General features: G+C 40.4%; 1 protein-coding gene across 29 annotated transcripts in view; it reads right to left on the bottom strand.

The window, feature by feature from the left end:
* Positions 1–18328, bottom strand: part of Epb41l2 (erythrocyte membrane protein band 4.1 like 2) — a 175560-nt gene that overhangs the window by 38110 nt on the left and 119122 nt on the right. For all 29 annotated transcript variants that reach the window (XM_052751207.1, XM_052751211.1, XM_052751212.1 and 26 more), the window contains exons 6-11: positions 15757–15832; positions 13587–13805; positions 12302–12389; positions 10404–10556; positions 9791–9888; positions 3267–3439 (exon numbers count right to left, since the gene is read on the bottom strand). In XM_052751207.1, coding sequence (XP_052607167.1) covers positions 3267–3439; positions 9791–9888; positions 10404–10556; positions 12302–12389; positions 13587–13805; positions 15757–15832 — 807 coding nt within the window. The remainder of the gene's footprint in view (positions 1–3266; positions 3440–9790; positions 9889–10403; positions 10557–12301; positions 12390–13586; positions 13806–15756; positions 15833–18328) is intronic.

The raw sequence follows: 18328 nt of genomic DNA, 5'->3' as shown, positions 1-18328 counted from the left end.
AAATTTAGGCACCATAACAATCACGAATCACTACAAAGTGAGAAAATCTGATCTAAAGGTAGTTTCAAATATATTGATACTGAAATATGAGTCAATATGAAATTAAAAATTACAAACCAAGTTGACAAATGGTGACTGCACACTTTTCAACACATACTCAGTCTAATGTACAGTAACCAACTGGTCTCCTTCCAAACCACGGTGACGATCACAGCAGCCAGCCATGTAGACCACTCTGAGCCAGGTTGCCTGCTTCCTGGCTGTCTTCTCTAACCATTCTTAGACCACAGGATTCTTCAGAGCTGACACTGCGCTCTGGTGTGCTGTCACAGACGCTCCAAGCCCTCACTGCACAGGAAGGACTCTGCAGAGCTCTCCTAAGCTTAAGTGTGCAGTTCTCGCCTCAGAGCTGCTCTGCGGCGTCCACTGCCTGGGTGCTCTATGCTCTCTCTACTCAGGGCTGCCTCCCTTTCCTCTTCCTAGGTCTCTGAGGGTCTTCATTAGGGAGGCCTGCCTTCCCTGATGACCATACTTAAGTAACACAGCACTCCTGTTTACTCTTAATTTTCACTTCCAAAAAAAAAAAAAAAAATCACTGCTACCCCCACTTGCCAGCCAACAAGGATTGTTAGTTCTCTAAAGTGACTGTTCTGGCTCTCTTGGTTCCATTTCCCAACCTCAGAGGAGCCTCGCTGCTCTACAGCAGCTGTTCGAGGGGATTTTTACTTTTAAGTCTTCCAGTGTCACATTAAATGGTGACGTTTATGCAATCACCTCACAATTTGTCTAAACTTAAAAAGGAAGATTATTTACCCATCTAAATTGTTCAAGTCTAACTTTTAAAAGCAATCAACAAAATAAGAAAAGACAACACTTGTCAGCAATATTCAAGGAACGCTGGTAAAAATGGTGAAGGAAGCCGGGCAGTGGTGGCGCACGCCTTTAATCCCAGCACTCGGGAGGCAGAGGCAGGCGGATCTCTGTGAGTTCGAGGCCACCCTGGTCTCCAAAGCGAGTTCCAGGAAAGGCTCAAAGTTACACAGAGAAACCGTCTCAAAAAACAAAAACAAAAACAAACACACAAAAAAGATGAAGGAAACTGAACTCTGTACTGGGTTACTGAGGAGTTTTGCTTTGTTAGGGAAAAAGAACCTAAGCCCTAACCAAACAGTTCACACACTGGCACGAGCAGCCTCCTAGTTTTCACAGTAACACAATCATCCTTTTGATGACCTGCCCATCTGATGAACTTCAGTGTCCAAGACACAAAGGGGAAATACTGGTGCCATGCTTGTTCCTTTTCCTGTGAAAACTGTTTTCAGATACAAACTGGACAACCCTCTACAATAACTACTCAGTCGAGATGGTGGGTTCCCCACAGAAGCGGACAGGCCACAAAGAAGATGCCCTGGCAGAACCTGTTAGGACCCTGCCCCCACTCCTGAAGTCTTGGTCTTGCATCTTACATCATCAGGGGGCACGGGCGACTATGCAATCTGCGCCCTAAAAAAGCCAGACACGGACCCCACCCTCTCTCTCTGCTCCCTCTCTGCTCTGCTCTGCTCCCTCCCCCCAGGCTGGCTCCCCTCTCTCTCTCCCTCTTTCCCTCCTAATAAAGCTCTTTAACTCTGGTAGTCGTGGCCATGGCCCGTGACTTTTCCGAGGGTAACCAGCACCGCCACCAGCGCCATTTACCTAATCAGAATGTTCTTCATTAACTCTAATACTCACAACATGGGACTATACAGCCTCACAGCTTAGAACAAAAGCTCAGGACAGTACTCCAGAAGGCAGCAGCTCCTCTTGGAGCAGAACCTACAGAGACTGTCTATCTAATGCTGTGGCAAGAGCAGACTTGGCAAAGCCTTACACGGATTGGAACGTTTTTCTGATCCCTGCTCAGCTGTAAACTGACACCACTAACTCACTCAACTTAAACAGTCACATGGAAAGAGGGACATTCATCTGCTTGAAGCACACATTATCTGGTGGTTCCTTAAAACTGTAGGGAAGACTCTCTAGAGTTAACAACCACATCCATCAACACCCACTGGCAAACCCTGGGAGGTAGCAGTGTGTACAGGCCTAGTCTGTAACTTCTTTTACTAGGAAAAGTAGCATATGGTCAATATGTGTCAATCACCCACTAATGGGACACTATGTTAGCATAGGAATAGTCTGTTTTATCTACTTATATAATATCTAAGTTGTTCAAGTTCATATTTCAGAACCATATGAAGGAACAATCAAAATGCAATTTTTTGATAATAATGCACCATAGATTATAATTTTTTAAACTATTTAATTAGTATTAAATATAACCAAAAATGTTAAATTTCACTAAAATTAACCATAATCATTTTTGTTATATAAAAAGAAAAGCATTTTAATAAAAATGTAACATTATCTCTCTTATAAGAAACTTATTATTAATTCTAATTTACTAGTTATCAGTATGATAATATGAAAAAAGCAACATCACCTCATTTCCATGCATATGTTAATAAAACTACAAATATGTAGCTCATCTGAACTCTAACACAAAAGCACTAATATTTACACTATTTCCCCAGACAAATGAGTATGTATTTCTTTTGTTATTATTATTTAAAACCATATTTAAAATGAATCCTTTGAGGCCTAGAATGTTTTCTTGTATGCTGGAAGTTTGATAACTTCTGAAACCACAGCTTCAAATCTGAGAGAACTGTTTAACAATTATTTGAATTAAGATTCATATGCAGTGGGCAGTGGTGGCACATGACTTTAATCCCAGCACTTGGGACACAGAAGCAGGCAGATTTCTGTGAGTTTGAGGCCAGCCTGGTCTACAGAATGAGTTCTAGGACAGCCAGGGCTACAGAGTAACCATGTCTGGAAAAAAAGAAAGAAAAAGATTCATATACAAACTTACCCCCCAAATCCTTTAGAATTGTTAGCAATTAATAAGTATAAGAAATTAAGCCACATTAGAGATCATAATCAAATAAAACCAAGAGAAACACGTTTATCCAACAGCTTATAACCACAAACAAAAATACATACTGATTATTTATGTGTGCTGTCAACACAAAGGAAATACGTGGTGAGAGCGACAACCTGAATGCAGAATTATCTCACTCTGAGAGTAACAATCATTTACTAATTTGGGGGTAACTGTCTATCCCTCTAAAGGATGTCTGGCAGTCTTACTAACTAGATCATCACTTTCTGACCCCAGTGGACTAGAAAAGATGAGTAGAATCCAAAATTATAAATGTATTTACCTCCATCTAGGCTCCTTGAGACACGTTTACTAGAGGCACGCTCAAAGTGTGGTGCTGGCCTATCTATGAGGGTGCTTGCTTGGCGGGTCTGTGCCTGGGTACGTCCACTGTAGCGGAATTTGGACCCCAAGGTCAAGAACTTGGCCTTTGGTGGCTGCTCTGGAGACACAAGCCTACAAGTGAAAAGAAAAAACACAGACTTCAGGTACATGGAAAACAAACAAACAAACCAGGTATATATTTTTAAGATCTCATTTTAAATATTAGTCAAAAACAGTGCTACATATAAGCTTTTACAAAAACATCCTTCCTACCTATGTGATTTTATTGTTTTGTTTTGGAGACAAGGTCTGACTATACAGCCCTAGCTGGCCTCAAACTCCCTGGGCAAACCAGGCTGGTCTCCAACTCATCTACCTGTCCCAGCTCCCAAGTGCTGCTATTAAAGTGCAACGCCACACCAGGTCATATGTCGTTTTAGAATAGTTCACAGATTTTTTTTCCCCAGCCCAACCAAATAGCAGGTGTTCTGAGTGTGCATCAAGATATTTATCTGAGTTAGTGTAAATCATTTGTGGTAAACACATATGTCTGAACTTGTGCTGCTAGCTATAAATGCCAAGTGAAAAGCCCATTATCATTAGCAATTGTTAATATTTATGCTTCTTTCTGGTTGGGAAAAAAAAACCCATCTAACTCAAGAATCTGTTCCATTAAGTAATTCTTCCCTGAAGAACAGAACTTAACACAGTGATCCACAGAGATGACTAATATTCCTTTTTGTCAACATAGTTCTACTATGTAAACCTTGGGTTCATAATGTATGAATTCAAACCTTAATCACAAGTAACTTTCAGATTTATGTAAGAGCACCCTTTTTAATAAGTAAGCTAATCTTTTTTGATACAACTGAAATTATCTTGCCATTGTTTACTTGGGAGTAGAAAAAAAATCTTAACAAAAATATAGTCTCAGAGATCTTACAATTTATAATTAAGACTTTAGTTGACAGTTCATGAATATGGAGATTTCAATCATTTTCCAAGGAAAAGTCATTTTTTACAAGTTTTTTTCTAAAGTCATTCCAAGTATTCCTAGATCATCTGTGTAAGTTTTAGAATTTTTCTACTTAGTGAATGATAAGTTCTAAGGCAAGGTGAAGTCAGCTGTGATAACTGTAAGAGGTAATCCTCCTTTAACTCAAAAGTCTCAAAATAGTATTTATCAAAAAAAACACACTATGTCAGAATTAAATGATAAATAAACTAATATACATCATGCTTTCTTGGTCCAAATCTACTCATATGGTAAAGTGTAACTATACAAGGCACATTCCATCTTCTGCCTATACATTTTCCTAAGATACACACAATGGTGTACTTCAACAGTGCTGCGAATGTGTACTCTGGTGGCTGTTTATTCCCCTGGGACTGTCTTCTGATGGGCTGAACATGGTAGGTTTCTCTAGCTAGCAATACTGCGAAACAAGCCCTTAACCTGCTTTGCAAGAATGCAGACACCTACAGAAACAGGAGGTAAGGTCGCTGACAAGCTTATCGGTGCAGCCACTGTGGGGAAAGTGCTCTCTGGCAAATCACACTGGTCTTTCTGGTCTATTAGTGAAGTCCACTCTCAGAGACCAGTGGAGGGAAAGACGAAAAGACCATCACGATGGAAAAGCATGCACTGATAACTCAAAAAGAAATTGCCAAAGAAAATTCTGAAATTACAGACAGAATGTCTACTTTATGGAGAGAGCTATGAGAAAAAAAAAAAACTTAAAGGTCATGGATTTTAAAGAGATATATCACTTTAAAATTTTAATATATTTTCTGTTTCTTTTATAAAGTAACTTTAAAACAACTGAGAAACCTCTCATTCATCAGGAAACAATTTTAGAGAAAATGTAAAATCTTTCAGAGGGCCGGGCGGTGGTGGCGCACACCTTTAATCCCAGCACCCGGGAGGCAGAGCCAGGCGGATCTCTGTGAGTTCAAGGCCAGCCTGGGCTACCAAGTGAGTTCCAGGAAAAGGCAAAAAGCTACACAGAGAAACCCTGTCTCGAAAAACCAAAAAAAAAAAAAATCTTTCAGAGGTATTTTCCCAGTTTCCAATTACTACTTTACTTTCTATAACTCCATGAGGACGTGTGCCAGGGCCTATGCACTGTGGGCACTTGCCTGTTCCTGTTGTAACCTTTTGTAGTCTGTGAAGTCTAGGCATATCCAAACGCCCATCTTAATGGGTTTTTGCTTTGTTTTGTATGAGGGTTTCACTGTGTTGCCCAGACGCCCTGTCCTCGTCCCCTCCCCCTCTCCCACAGCTGGGACAACGGGTAAGCACCCTTTTAGTGTTCTCCTTCCTGGTGTCACACGGACGCAGCCTTGAGGAATAAATCACTTCTGGGCTCTGTGTGTTGGAAATCTAGCAAAGGGAAACTGCTGCAAGCCCTGTGACCTCTGGCCCATTACTACTGAAGTGCCGTGTCTTCTTAGTAAATGCACAACAATATAGTCTTCAGAAGGAACTCTAGAATGAATCTGGTTTTGCTGTGTCCCCCACCCAATCTGAAAGGTAACTTTTCTCATTAACAGAGTCTCAGAAGACATTTAACATCCATGTCCAACGAGAGAAAGGTACACTACACAATCAAATTTCTTCTAATTTACTTTCCGTTAAGGTAATGGTCAGCCAACTGGTTACTATTTAAGTAAATATCAGAATAATTGTCCATTTAAGCATTTTTGCATGTGATATTTTACAAAAATATATAAATTTAAGACATACAAGGAAAACATTTAAAAGGTAAATATATAGTACAATTAAAAGAAAGCAAAAATAATTGAAAATGGCTTTATTTATTTCAAATGGGATGAAAAACTTTCTTATCTAATTGGCACCAGTAAACCAAAGCATTACCTTACAGGTAGTTTTCCAATGACAAATAAATTTTGAAGTAATTAAATTGCAATTAAATAGAAATTAATATCAAAACAAAAAAGGATCAAACACTGGAAGGTTTCTCTAAGATAATTTTTTGGGGATTGAAATCAGAGGTTACATAAAATAATCCTCTAAAAAATGTAGGCCAACACACAACATATTTTAATTCACTCACTTAATTATTTCTTTTTGGTATTACTTTTATTTTACACAGCAGACTGCAATAAGACCTGTGTCTTCATAAAAACTATCAAAGCAGTGAACTATAAGACATTTATCCTATTAGCTTTACTAATATGAAAATTACAAAAGGAACTTCCACGGAATGTTAAAAACCTTGAGTAAAATGACCTAATTAATGATGTGTCAAAAATGAATCAACTTTTATATATTTGACTGCTTAAGTAGTAAAATACTGTCTTAAATTTTATAAAATCCTGCCATTATAAGCTAAATACCATCGATGCTCATCTATGAGAAAGACAGGAACCATTTTTAAAAAGCCTACATATAAATTACTACAGTTAACCATGAGTGGTACAGAGGTATCCACAAAGCTCTCTATAATGGAGCTGCCAAGTTTAAGTGGCAAGTGACTCTCTGGCTCTAAGAACCTAATCTTTCTCTCAGACCTATGAGAACAAAGCTGTGAGGAGCACAGGAGGCGGCCCCTGCAGACAGGTAGGCAGCACAGCGCAGTAGACACACTGATGAGAATGAGGCTCCACAGTCCCTGGGCTTAAACTCCATCTCCACCTGTTACTCTTGATATGACCACCACACCTTAACACTTCTGTTCCTGCTTTCCCATATGCCAAGTATAGCCAATAGCAATTGTGTCTTAAGTGGTAAAGATTGTGAACAGGTTGTAAAGATTAAAATAATCCTTGCACAGCACTTACAATAGCAGCAATCTCTATAATGTGACTAGTAATTTTATTATAACATTTGTGTTCTGCTAACATTAGTATATCTGATTGGTTATCAATGAATAGAAAGACTTGTTTATTTTTAATAGCGTCAATCTGCACGCCTGACAATTTTATAAAGAAATAATTTGCACATTTCATAAAAAGTATCAGCAAAATCCACTGATCTGACTTAAATTATTCTACAAACACATTAGGATTTTCCCTTTCCATGCTAAATACGTTGTTTTATGCAGCTCTGGAAGTGTCACATACGGCTGACCTTTGGTTTGTTAACTAACCATGATCACAAAAGTTTTCAGGAGCAAAATAGTCTACTTTTAAGTGAGTTTTGCAGGACTAGCACATCACAGAAATCCCTGGAAGGCACATAAGAGAGAAAGCTGGCACAGAAGACAGTGAGGCCTTCAGGTCCCACCTCTGCTCCAGTGTGTGGCTACTGCTCTACCTCTGAGCATCCACTTCCTGCAATATGAAGCAGTCAGCTGTGTCTAACAACAATAAACAGTAGAGGAATTCCTAGCGCCTGTCATTTCCAACAGGACCCTTGCTGTGGGTATCATCAATTGACAGCAAACTTGCTATCTGCCCAGGCTAGACCTGTATGACAGGTGATCTAGCTATATACGAGGTAGGCCCAGGCTTCTTCAGGAAAGTCTGCTCAGGTTACCAAGAAACATGAACTTTTCGAGGACTTCCATGATTAGTGTAACTGAGTTAGATTCAAATACATGTTGAATTATATGTCTCCTCTAAAATTAGTGTATTAGAGTACTCTCGAAAATGAATATTTTCTGTTTCACTGTAAGAACCAGTCATTTGTAATTAGCTACAATTTGGTTTTTATTTTAAAAAAATAGTGATAGTGTCAATGATGATAATAAACATTATTATACACCAGAAATAGATTATGTTTGCTTCACACGTAAACTCCCATTTAATTTTGAAAATAATACCATAAGGAAATGAAGGAACCCCCTCATTAGCACCACACAGCTGAATAACTCGTCCTGAGTCTAGAGAAAACACTTCAACCTGGCTGGCTTTATAAACCACAATGACCAAAACCAGAGGAAATGAAAAGAACCAAACTACTGGGAAACATACGCCCCCAAAGAAAAGGCTTAAAAGGCGACAGACACAAGCTATAGTTTGGGATAAAAGGAAATGGGGGGGGGGGTGTTCACTGTTGCTCTGTTGCTTGCTTGAGACAGGGTCTCACTAGCTCACTAAGTAGATAAGGCTAGTCTTGAACTCACGAAGACCCGCCCTGCCTCCACTTCCCAAGTACTGAGATTAGAAGAATCATGGGGGCTCTTGAGGAGTTTCGTTTGTTGGGGCTTTGTGTTTTAAGGAAGGCATGGGTGCGGGACTGGCCAAGGAAGTCAGAGGAGGCATCTTCTAGAAAATAAACTTACCCAGAAAACTCCTTTGGGGGAGGGATGAAAGAAACAACCAAAGCAATGTCTATCCATTCCTTGAAAAGGAGAAGGTTACAAATGAAGGTGGTGAGATAAAGAGATAATAAATTAGGAGGAAAAGACAATAAACAAAGTGGAGCCCTGGTGACCCCAGTTTCTACAAGGGACCTGAGGAGAGGCTGTATGGAAGACTCTGGAAGATCACAAACATTTCAGAGGACAAGGGAGGTCAAAGGACGGGCGGCCAGAAGCGATGACCCAGCTAAGGGTGGAGAGCACTTTCACAAGGTTGTGTTAGCGGACCACCCACCAGCAGGAGTGCTGCTTCCTTACCGCTGACAACACAGGCGCCCAAGTGGGCCGGCCAGGCCGTCAGACCCACCGGCAGCAGCACACACAGCAGCACACGGGGAAGCGGCTGTGCTGGGGAGGGGCCTAAGGTCGGTCAGACCGTCTTGACCAAACCACCAAAGAGAGCAGTGGCAGAGTTCCAGCTGACCGAATGTCCGCTGGAACCGCCAGCTCACTCCTGCTGATCCGAAAAGCCCTTTTCCTGTCTCTGTCTCTGTCTCTCCAAACTCCTCCCTCTCGGAGAGTCTCCAACAAAGGGAAGGCACCAAAAAGCCCAGTTCTGCATTCTTGGTGGCTGGGCAGCTCCTCCCCTGAAGCTGCCAGCAGCTGAGTCCCCACCTACAGCGGTCAGCTTTTGACCAAACTTGGGCACAAACCCAGCTTGTGGCACACGCATCATCACCCCTTGCCTACAGGCTATATGACCTCCCTGCTTTAGTTCCGTGTGACTTCTCCTGCCTGGATCTTTGGGGCTGGAGAACTCACCTGGGAGTTGCTTTGCTCAAATAAACCTGTTCTTTTACTTTTTCAATTTGGCTTGATCTGGCTTATCGTGTCAGTGGAAAAACCTATTATCACGATACAGAAAACCTATTAAGAAAGAGTTTAAGTCCAGGAGAGCTGGTAAGAAAAAAACTCTGAATTATAAGTGATGACAGAAAGGACAGCAGCAGGTGGTGTGAGGATGGGGTGGTGGAAGGAGACAGTGACAACCAGAAGGCAGATCAAAGCACGGCCTCAGGTAACAGAAACAACCGAAACATGGCTTCCAGCAGAGTCAGAAACCCTGAGGCAGGGCGCAGTCACATCTGCCATGCTATCCATTCCACCTAACCTGGACAGGGTACCAAGGGCAACTGCACGAGACTGTTCAAGTTACCTGTAGAAAGTGTGATGCTCCACACATACTTTCCATAGCCTTTTAGCTGCCCGGTGGTTTGGCAATTTGAATCCAATGGTGCTCTCAAACTGCTCCAGCTGTAATAAATCCGTAAAACAAAATCAGCCGATTCCTTAAGCACTGGCTACATGCTACTGTAAGCCGATTCAGTCATTTCTGTCAGGAATAATTCTTGTTTAGAAAGTATTAGTCTATCTATAGTCAGACAAAATAAAAAAATTTCAGACTATGATACTGCTTCTATGAAAAGCAAGTATTAACTGCCCATGTGAAATGACTATTCATTCCCACTAAAACACATTCCATCACTTCACTGAGTCAACAGAAAAAAATGAGCTCCCACTGTGAGTGGGGGTGGGAGGTGGGTCACAAAAAGATCCCTTCTTGTGAAAGATATAGTGGTTGTGTATATCAGAAACAGGAATGTTCGTATGTAGGTTATCATCAAGAACCCTGGCTTGTGTACCACACAAGAACAAAGAAGAGCTTCTTTCTGCAGTATTTTCATGGCAGGAATTCATTCATCTCTCCTACTAGCAAAGGGAACACTGATAGTGCGTTAGCTAAGCCAAGGGTACAAGGCATTGCTTACCTCTGCTGGTCTAACCTTAATGTAGAAATTACTGCGCTTATAGGAAATTTTCAGGATCTTCGGCCAAGCAAAACGATTAATTCTCAGTCTGTCTTTGTAAATGAGAAGGCCATTAGCACACACGCCCAGCTTGATGTCCACACCTTCAGAGTCCTGCCAAGTATAACCCATTCGACAGTTAGAATGACAAGTTACACAGACAGAGGCAAAGCAAACCTCACATGATTGAAAATGTCAACATGTTCATATTTCAATCTTAGTGACAGTGCCTAAGTTAATTCCAAGAGTGGAACACATGCTCATATTAAATGATTCATCTTCAGGAATTGGGTTGAATTTACAAAGAACTATAGAAATATCATTTAAAAGATATAAAAATCTGCAAAAGATTCAATTTCTGTATTCGCAGGCTCTGCCAGGAGTTAACAGGGAAGAATGAAAAAAGACCCAAATTTCAGCATCTCGAAGATATGGAAGATAGAATGCTTCCCTGGAGCAAGTCCAACCCTCGTGGACAGTCTGCTGGCATACTGCTATGCTAACTGACAGCTGTTAGAATTATACCTGTATTTTGTAAAACACCAATCCACAGAAAATTTCTCTTCTAGGCTGCCAGTGCTGAAACCTCTGAATTCTTTCAAGCATTTTCAGCAACTTAAGTGCTGACAAGCAGTTCTCATTAAGCATCCCTTCAGCTGACATATTGCAGAGGACTGAGACAATTTCTGAAGTTATTATTAGTTTTCTTTTCCCAGAGATTTAATTTGGAATCAATGGTAATATAGAATAATCACGAGCGTGAAAATGTTTTACTTAGGTACAGACGAAAGCAGAAAGCTGACAGATGAAAGTATGTTTTAAAAAGGAGAAAGGAACAACTTTCCCCTCGTGTTTCAGTGCAGAAGAGAAGAGGTACACAATATTCAAAGTACATGAGCAGTTACCCTCCAGGGTGCAGGTGATCTCAGTCAAGAGAGACAAACTCAACACTGCTACTCAGAGTTGTACACAGTTTAAGAAATCATTAACAATGGGGGACAAACTTTCACACGCACAAAGCAAAGACAAACAGCACATTAAGTCTAAGTCCCAATTCAGTAACAGAAAAGTGTTTGGCAGCATCATTACTAAGAATGATCTAACACAAGTTATAGTTTTTTGTTTTTAAAATAAAAGTACAGTATAGCCTACGGATGTTAATTTCATTATCCGCTGTGATACCTGAGTAACATAAATAAAATTATATTACAGCACATTGAGCAAGAGGGGTCAAGACCATGAAATCCACTGAGACAGCTGACCTGAACTCTTGGGAGCTCACAGACTCTAGATAGCTAGGGAGCCTGCATGGGACCGACGGAGGCCCTCTGCATGTGGGTGACAGTTATGTAGACTGGTCTGTTTGTGGGGCCCCTAGCAGTGGGACTAGGATCTGTCCCTGACACATGAGCTGGCTTTTTGAAACCTATTCCCTATGGTGGGATGCCTTGCTTAGTCTTGATGCAGGGGGAGGAGCTTAGTTCTGCCTCATCTTGATATTCCATGCTTTGTTGACTCCCATGGGAGGCCTTACCCTTTCTGAGGAGTGGATGGGGGGATGGGGTAGGAAAGAGGTGGGGGGAGGGAACAGGAGGAGAGGAGGGACCAGAAACTATGGTTGGTATATAAAATAAATTTTAAAAAATGGAAACAAAACACTGACGAAAGAAGAAGCAGGGAGAGGACAGGTGATTTCCACACTCATGAATTTTATAAGTGGTCACCAAGAAATACTGAAGACCCACAAGTGGAGACACACAGCATTTTCCAAAATGAACCAGGCTTTGTGAAACTGAAGATTTCCTAGAACATCAGTTGCTAAACTGGAATAATGTCATTCCCACTGAATTTTACAATACCTTGGCATGATGCAGGTCAACACCGTACATGGAAAGCCTCTTTGCATTTTCTAAGAACTGAGAATCAGCTTGTGCTGGAGATAAGCCTCTGAGAATCAAAAGAAACTGTGTTACCGAGAGATGCAAATATGCTCAAAATAGATACAGGAGTGTGTACGATTGGGAGTGCAGGAGGAACTCAGAGAGTAAGACAAGCTGCAGCTCCATCTCCACCACTTCCTACTACGGTCAGTTAATCTTAGCCTGCCCATGTCAAGGAGGCCAATTTCTACACTTACCATTTTTATCCTTAAAATGATGCTTTCCATTATTCTCACTGGGGAAGAAGACTGGGCAATAATGGGCGCAACATAAGCTAACAGGGCCCTGGCCCAACAGTCTTCATTTCCAACATAACATTTCATACCTAGCACTTCAAATCTGAGTGACAGAATAAATGTCTGTTGAGTAGAATTTAAATACAGAAATAAAGTCAAATACTGATCTTTTTTATTTTTTTAAACAAAAGTCAATGTATAAGGCCCCTTAAGCATTTTAAATCTCTGAAAGCTATTCAAATAATTTTAGTCAAAATTTCTTAAAATTATGGCTTGAAAATATAAAACATTCTGTAGTTTTGAGAGATTCTGAAAACTCATGTAAACTCCATTTTGACAGAAATAGGAAAGTATTCAAGGTATACACGGCATTCAAGTAATTTACGTCATCCTCACCTAAATCAAAGGGCTATGTTCCATGGCCTGTGGGGACAGCTGCACATTTCAGCTATCCCAAACCCATCACCATCTATCATTCCAATCCAGATGCTTCAACACATCCTAATTTTTTAAAAATTCGTTATTTTCATTCTTTGAAAGTCTCAAACACTTATACAGTGTGCTTTGATATCATCTACCCCCCTACCTCCCTGGCTTTCTTATAAAATACAGGAATAGAGATACTAAGAAGCAGAAGAACTGTAAAGTAAGGCCAAACCAAGTATACCCAAGTCTGCTTCCTGTGTGTCTGGTAAGGATAGGATGGGACAGAGAAGGAAGTGTCAGATGGGAATCTACATTATTCTGATAAAAGAGTGTAGTTTCAAGAACACAATCCCCATATTACAGTACGAAGAACACTAAAAGGACATCTCAAGAGCTAGCTGCAGGTTGACTCCATCAGTGCTGGACGAGCTCCAGAAGGAGAAAGGAGATAAGCTAAAAACTTGGCCTCCAATATCCAGCAAGTATCAAAACTATGTCACCCTGTCCCGGCGCTGGTCTCTCCAGCTAGCAGGTCAACAGACCTGTGAGTTTTATGCAGCTCTGCCACCTTTTCTTCCAGCTCCTTGGTCTGGGATGGGGCAAACTGGAAGTCACTAAGATCCATGCTGTCATACTCTTCTGGGTCATAGTCTCCATGTTCAGCCTGCAGTGTGTAGGATCCCAAAAGGGCATGAGTCACAAAGGAACAGGGCAGGCGGCCAGAAGCAATGTCCTGCCGCAGCTGAAGGCACAGGAAATATCTGTGAGAGCAGGAAGAGAAAAGGATGGAGAAGAAACCTTAGTTAACTTTAGCGCACCTTCAATTCCTTTAACTTTAGTATTCCACTGCAAACATAAACATAGGGACTCTTTATATTCACAGTAAAAATAGCCTTTGTATAACATGCAGTTCAGCCTGCTCCTACATGGGTGGCTTATTTAAAAAACTAAGTCTAAATTAATAAAGAGAATAGACATCTTTCGTTGTTGTTGTTGCTTTTCAATAAAAGGTTTCTCTGTGTAGTCCTGGCTGTCCTGGAACTCAGTCTGTAAACCAGGCTGGTCTCTAACTCAGGGATCCACCTGCCTCTGCATCCCGAGTGCTGGGATTAAAGGAGAATAGACATCTCAACAGCAATCATTTATAAGAAAAAATGGTAGTCACTCACTCTTGTTCATCTCTATCATTTTCATGCTGATTTCTTCTTTTCTTGAAATGCCTTCAACACAATCCTAGTGAATCTACACTGAAACCCTTGACTGCCCACTGACTTGTCTGGAGATAGCTAGCTCAGTTCCACAGAAAGAGCAAGCACTTGGAAGTCATGATCTCTAGTCCAAAGCAAGTTAATAGACTTGCCTGAGGCTAATGTGCTGCCTTAGCAATGAGAAGTCTTTGAAGGCGAGAGTAAAAGTCAGGGTACAATAAACAGCTGGCACGGAGCCTGGGAATCTAACTGGGAGTTGTCACAACAACAGCTACCTGCCGTCAATGACTGAACTGTCTCACTGCACCATTATGTGACCTTGAAATAAACAGCAGCGATCTCATTGAAAAGATCGTTTCAGGTTGTCGTTCCTAGCAAAAGTTACTTTCTCACGTGGATGCTGTCTCTACCCATGGCTGTAAGACCCACTTTTCTCCCTTTCCTTGCTCTCTGTCCCCTACATGCCAACACACCAGAGATTATACCCTAAGAAAATCACTGTGCAGTTACAAAAACTACTATTTATTATTTACTAGCTGGAGATAATTCAATCAAGGCATGATTAAAATATGTGTAGTAATTAATTAGCCATGTGTTGGTATTTAGCAACAGGTGACAAGGTAAAAATAAACAAAACACCTGCCATTTTTCCAATCTCGGCAATAAATGTCCATATGACATCTGTACACTGAAACTAACATAGGAAAACATAGAGTATACTATTAAAAAAATACTTTGACATTAGAATCTGAAAAACTAAAGGTATGCCTTTAATCATATATATAACACAGGAAACGAAGCTGCCAGCAATATTTTAAGTGTTTTATGACTTGAATATAAAGGGGAAACAATGTGTGTGTGTGTGTGTGTGTGTGTGTGTGTGTGTGTGTGTGTGTGAAGTTTTGAAACTAGCAATACTTCAGCTCTTTGTAAGAAGATCCATTTTTAAGTAAACATCTAAGTTTGTTGGCTGCTGTGATGGCTCAGCAGCTACAGGCACCTGCAGCCCAAAGACACATGCCTAATGTCCTGAGTTCAATCCCTAGAACCTGCATCGAGGTGGGAGGAGAACGCACTCCACAAAGTTTCTTCTTACTTCCACTTGTGTACGCTGGCATGCACTCCCGCAGACACAATGATAAGCAACTGAGGAAACAAGCCAGTGTGTGTGTGTGTGTGTGTGTGTGTGTGTGTGTATAAATAATTGTTTGGAGGGAATGGATACGGCTTAGCAGTTAAGAGCACTTAGGGCTCTTATAGGGAACCCAGCTTTGCTTTTCAACACCCGTCTCCAGGCTGAGAACTGCCTATGACTCACCCCCCTCATCTGCCCTGTGGGTACTAGGCATACATATGGTACACATACAGATATGCAGGCAGAAGTTCATACCACACATTTTTATTGCTTTGATTTTCAGCCCTAAAGTTACAGCCATACTCACAGAGCATAGAAATAAAAAAAGTCATAAGCAAAGATGCATTTGAAAATGTAAATGCAAAGTACCTGGTGATATCTTCAGTCAATTGAGAAGGATCCGGAGGATAAAATTTCACATTAAAAGTGAACAGCCAGGGAAGGTCTGTAATTACAAAATGTCAATTATTTACCAAATAACTGTTTGTTTGTTATTTAGAGTAATTTAGTATAACCATGACATTAACAAGAAAAATTTTAAAACTATAAATTAATATAAGTAAGCCACTAGAGAATAATAGGTTTATTATTATTAGAGAGTTAATCTATTACTATAATAAACGTATTAGAGAATGGGTTTTACTTTTTCTAAATACATATTTTATATGGTGATTTACTACACAATAAATCAAATAATCTCCATCCAATAGTTCTGCGATAAACTTGTTTCACCCATGGGATTTCTAGCTGCTAAATACTCCCCATTCCGAAAGAAAGGGAGGGAGGGGGGGCGAGGGAGGGGGAGAGAGAGAGAGAAGAGAGAGAGAGAAGAGAGAAGAGAGAGAAGAAAAGAAAAACCGTGGGCTTTCCACATTGTTGGCAAACATGAAATGATCCAGAGGTCACAGTAGATACTCAGGAAATGTTTGTATAATGGAAATGCTCAAAGAGATCCTAAAGATGGAAAAGTAGGGATAGGGAAATATCCTGACATACTTTAAGACAAAACCATTTCTCAGGTTTTAGAGTGTGGACCTACAGGACCACACCATTTCAAAAACCCAGACACTGTGTACACATCCTTCTGTGGGGTGACCACCAATCCATAATCAAGTCAAGTCACAACAAGACTATCATTTCCCAATGGCATCTTGTTTATCTGTTTTCCAGGTGGTAACACTAGCACAGAGCTACCTGAGTATGACTACATTCATACGTCTTTACTAGAACTTCTATATTCTGTATTTCCAAAACCCAAGAATGCTAAATAAACATTTTTGACTGAAAAAAAATTGTATATATTTATGCTACAGAAGATATATGAAATATGTATACATCATGGGATGGCTAAAGGGAGTTAACAAAGAAATTACCTCACATACTTATTTTTGTGGTAAGTACACTTAAAATCTACTAACGGTTTTTAATTTAATTGTTATCCCTAATTTTACTTGGCTACATAAAAAAACAGTTCAACTAATTATGGGTTATTTCTATATTAACCACAGGCAGGTTTTAGACATACAGCCTAACAGATATACTACTGAGAAAATAACCAAAACTTAAGGTAACTTTTAAGTGAAAACCATCAGGCTGGCCAACTCCTAGCTAACTCAGAAGATTAGTTCGAATCTAATAGGACAGATCACAGAAGAAGTTCTATTGCAACAGGAAAACTACATTTTCTAAGCTGCATCCATGGAGGAGACCGTGCCGGGAACCATTTAAAGAACCCCAGTGGTTTAGAAAAGCCGCTGAATTGTTACTGCTCTTCCTTTGCCAAACCACGAGGGCAAACGTCCCGAAATAACTCTAAAAAAACACTTCAAAAATAACCAAGACATAAGAACATGATTCATAATCAACCGGAGTCTCGCTTTCCAAGTTTTTCAAACACTTTTACTTGCAAAGTTTCCTGTCAAGTTTTCAAACTTGCTTTTTAAGCTTTCTTCTGAAGGGCAATTCCCAACAGGAAATATCTGCGACTCTGAATGAGTAGCACAAAGCAAACTCAGGAAAGAACTCTATGGGCCATCAATCACATTTCGGACATTGCCCTGTTCTTTCTTTTTGGGTCACCTGGCAGATCTGGGTTCAGAGAAAGTATAAGCACTACATCTTTTTGAGGCACACCCTTCACAGAGCATGTATCAGTTGCAGAAGAAACAAAGGAAGAGTTTCTCTGACAGTTTCTTCGATAATACTAGCGTTATGCAGCTCTGTCCACTCACTACTTCTTCCCTGCTTTTCCATCATGGATGGAAGAGCAAATAGTAAAATGCAAAAGAGAAAGAGAAGAAGGCAATGAATGCTGAATGTCAGAGTAGTTCAAAGATAGAATACATGGCACTATTCTAGTTTCATGGTCAAAGTCCCAAATTTTAGACCGTGTCTCAGTTCTAGACAAGGCTGAAAGATTGGTCAATGAAAAGTTATTCTTAAAAGGTAAAACATGAAGGCTGGAGAGATTGCTCAGAGGTTAAGAGCACTGGCTGCTCTTCCAGAGGACCCAGGTTCAATTCCCAGCACCCATATGGCAGCTCACAACTATCTGTAACTCCAGTTCCAGGGGATCTGAGATCTTCACACCAATGGACATAAAATAAAAATTAATTAATTAATTAATTAAAAAATTTAAAAAGGTAAAACATGAATCTACAAAAAGAATATATGAGAACAACAACAGATAAGCTCAAAAAGAGCTTAGTTGTACATCCCTATAATCCCAAATTCAGGAAGCTAAAGCATTAGGAATTCACAGTCAGTATGGGCAACAGTGAAATCCTGTGCATAAATAAATAAATTAAAGCCGGGCAGTGGTGGCGCACGCCTTTAATCCCAGCACTTGGGAGGCAGAGGCAGGAGGATCTCTGTAAGTTCGAGGACAGTCTGGGCTACAGAGTGAGTTCCAGGAAAGGCACAAAGCTATACAGAGAAACCC

Source organism: Peromyscus californicus, unplaced genomic scaffold (assembly GCF_007827085.1).
Source record: "Peromyscus californicus insignis strain IS unplaced genomic scaffold, ASM782708v3 Scaffold_22__1_contigs__length_63687245, whole genome shotgun sequence".
Classification (NCBI taxonomy): Eukaryota; Metazoa; Chordata; class Mammalia; order Rodentia; family Cricetidae; genus Peromyscus; species Peromyscus californicus.
This window is presented reverse-complemented; position numbering and strand designations above follow the sequence as displayed.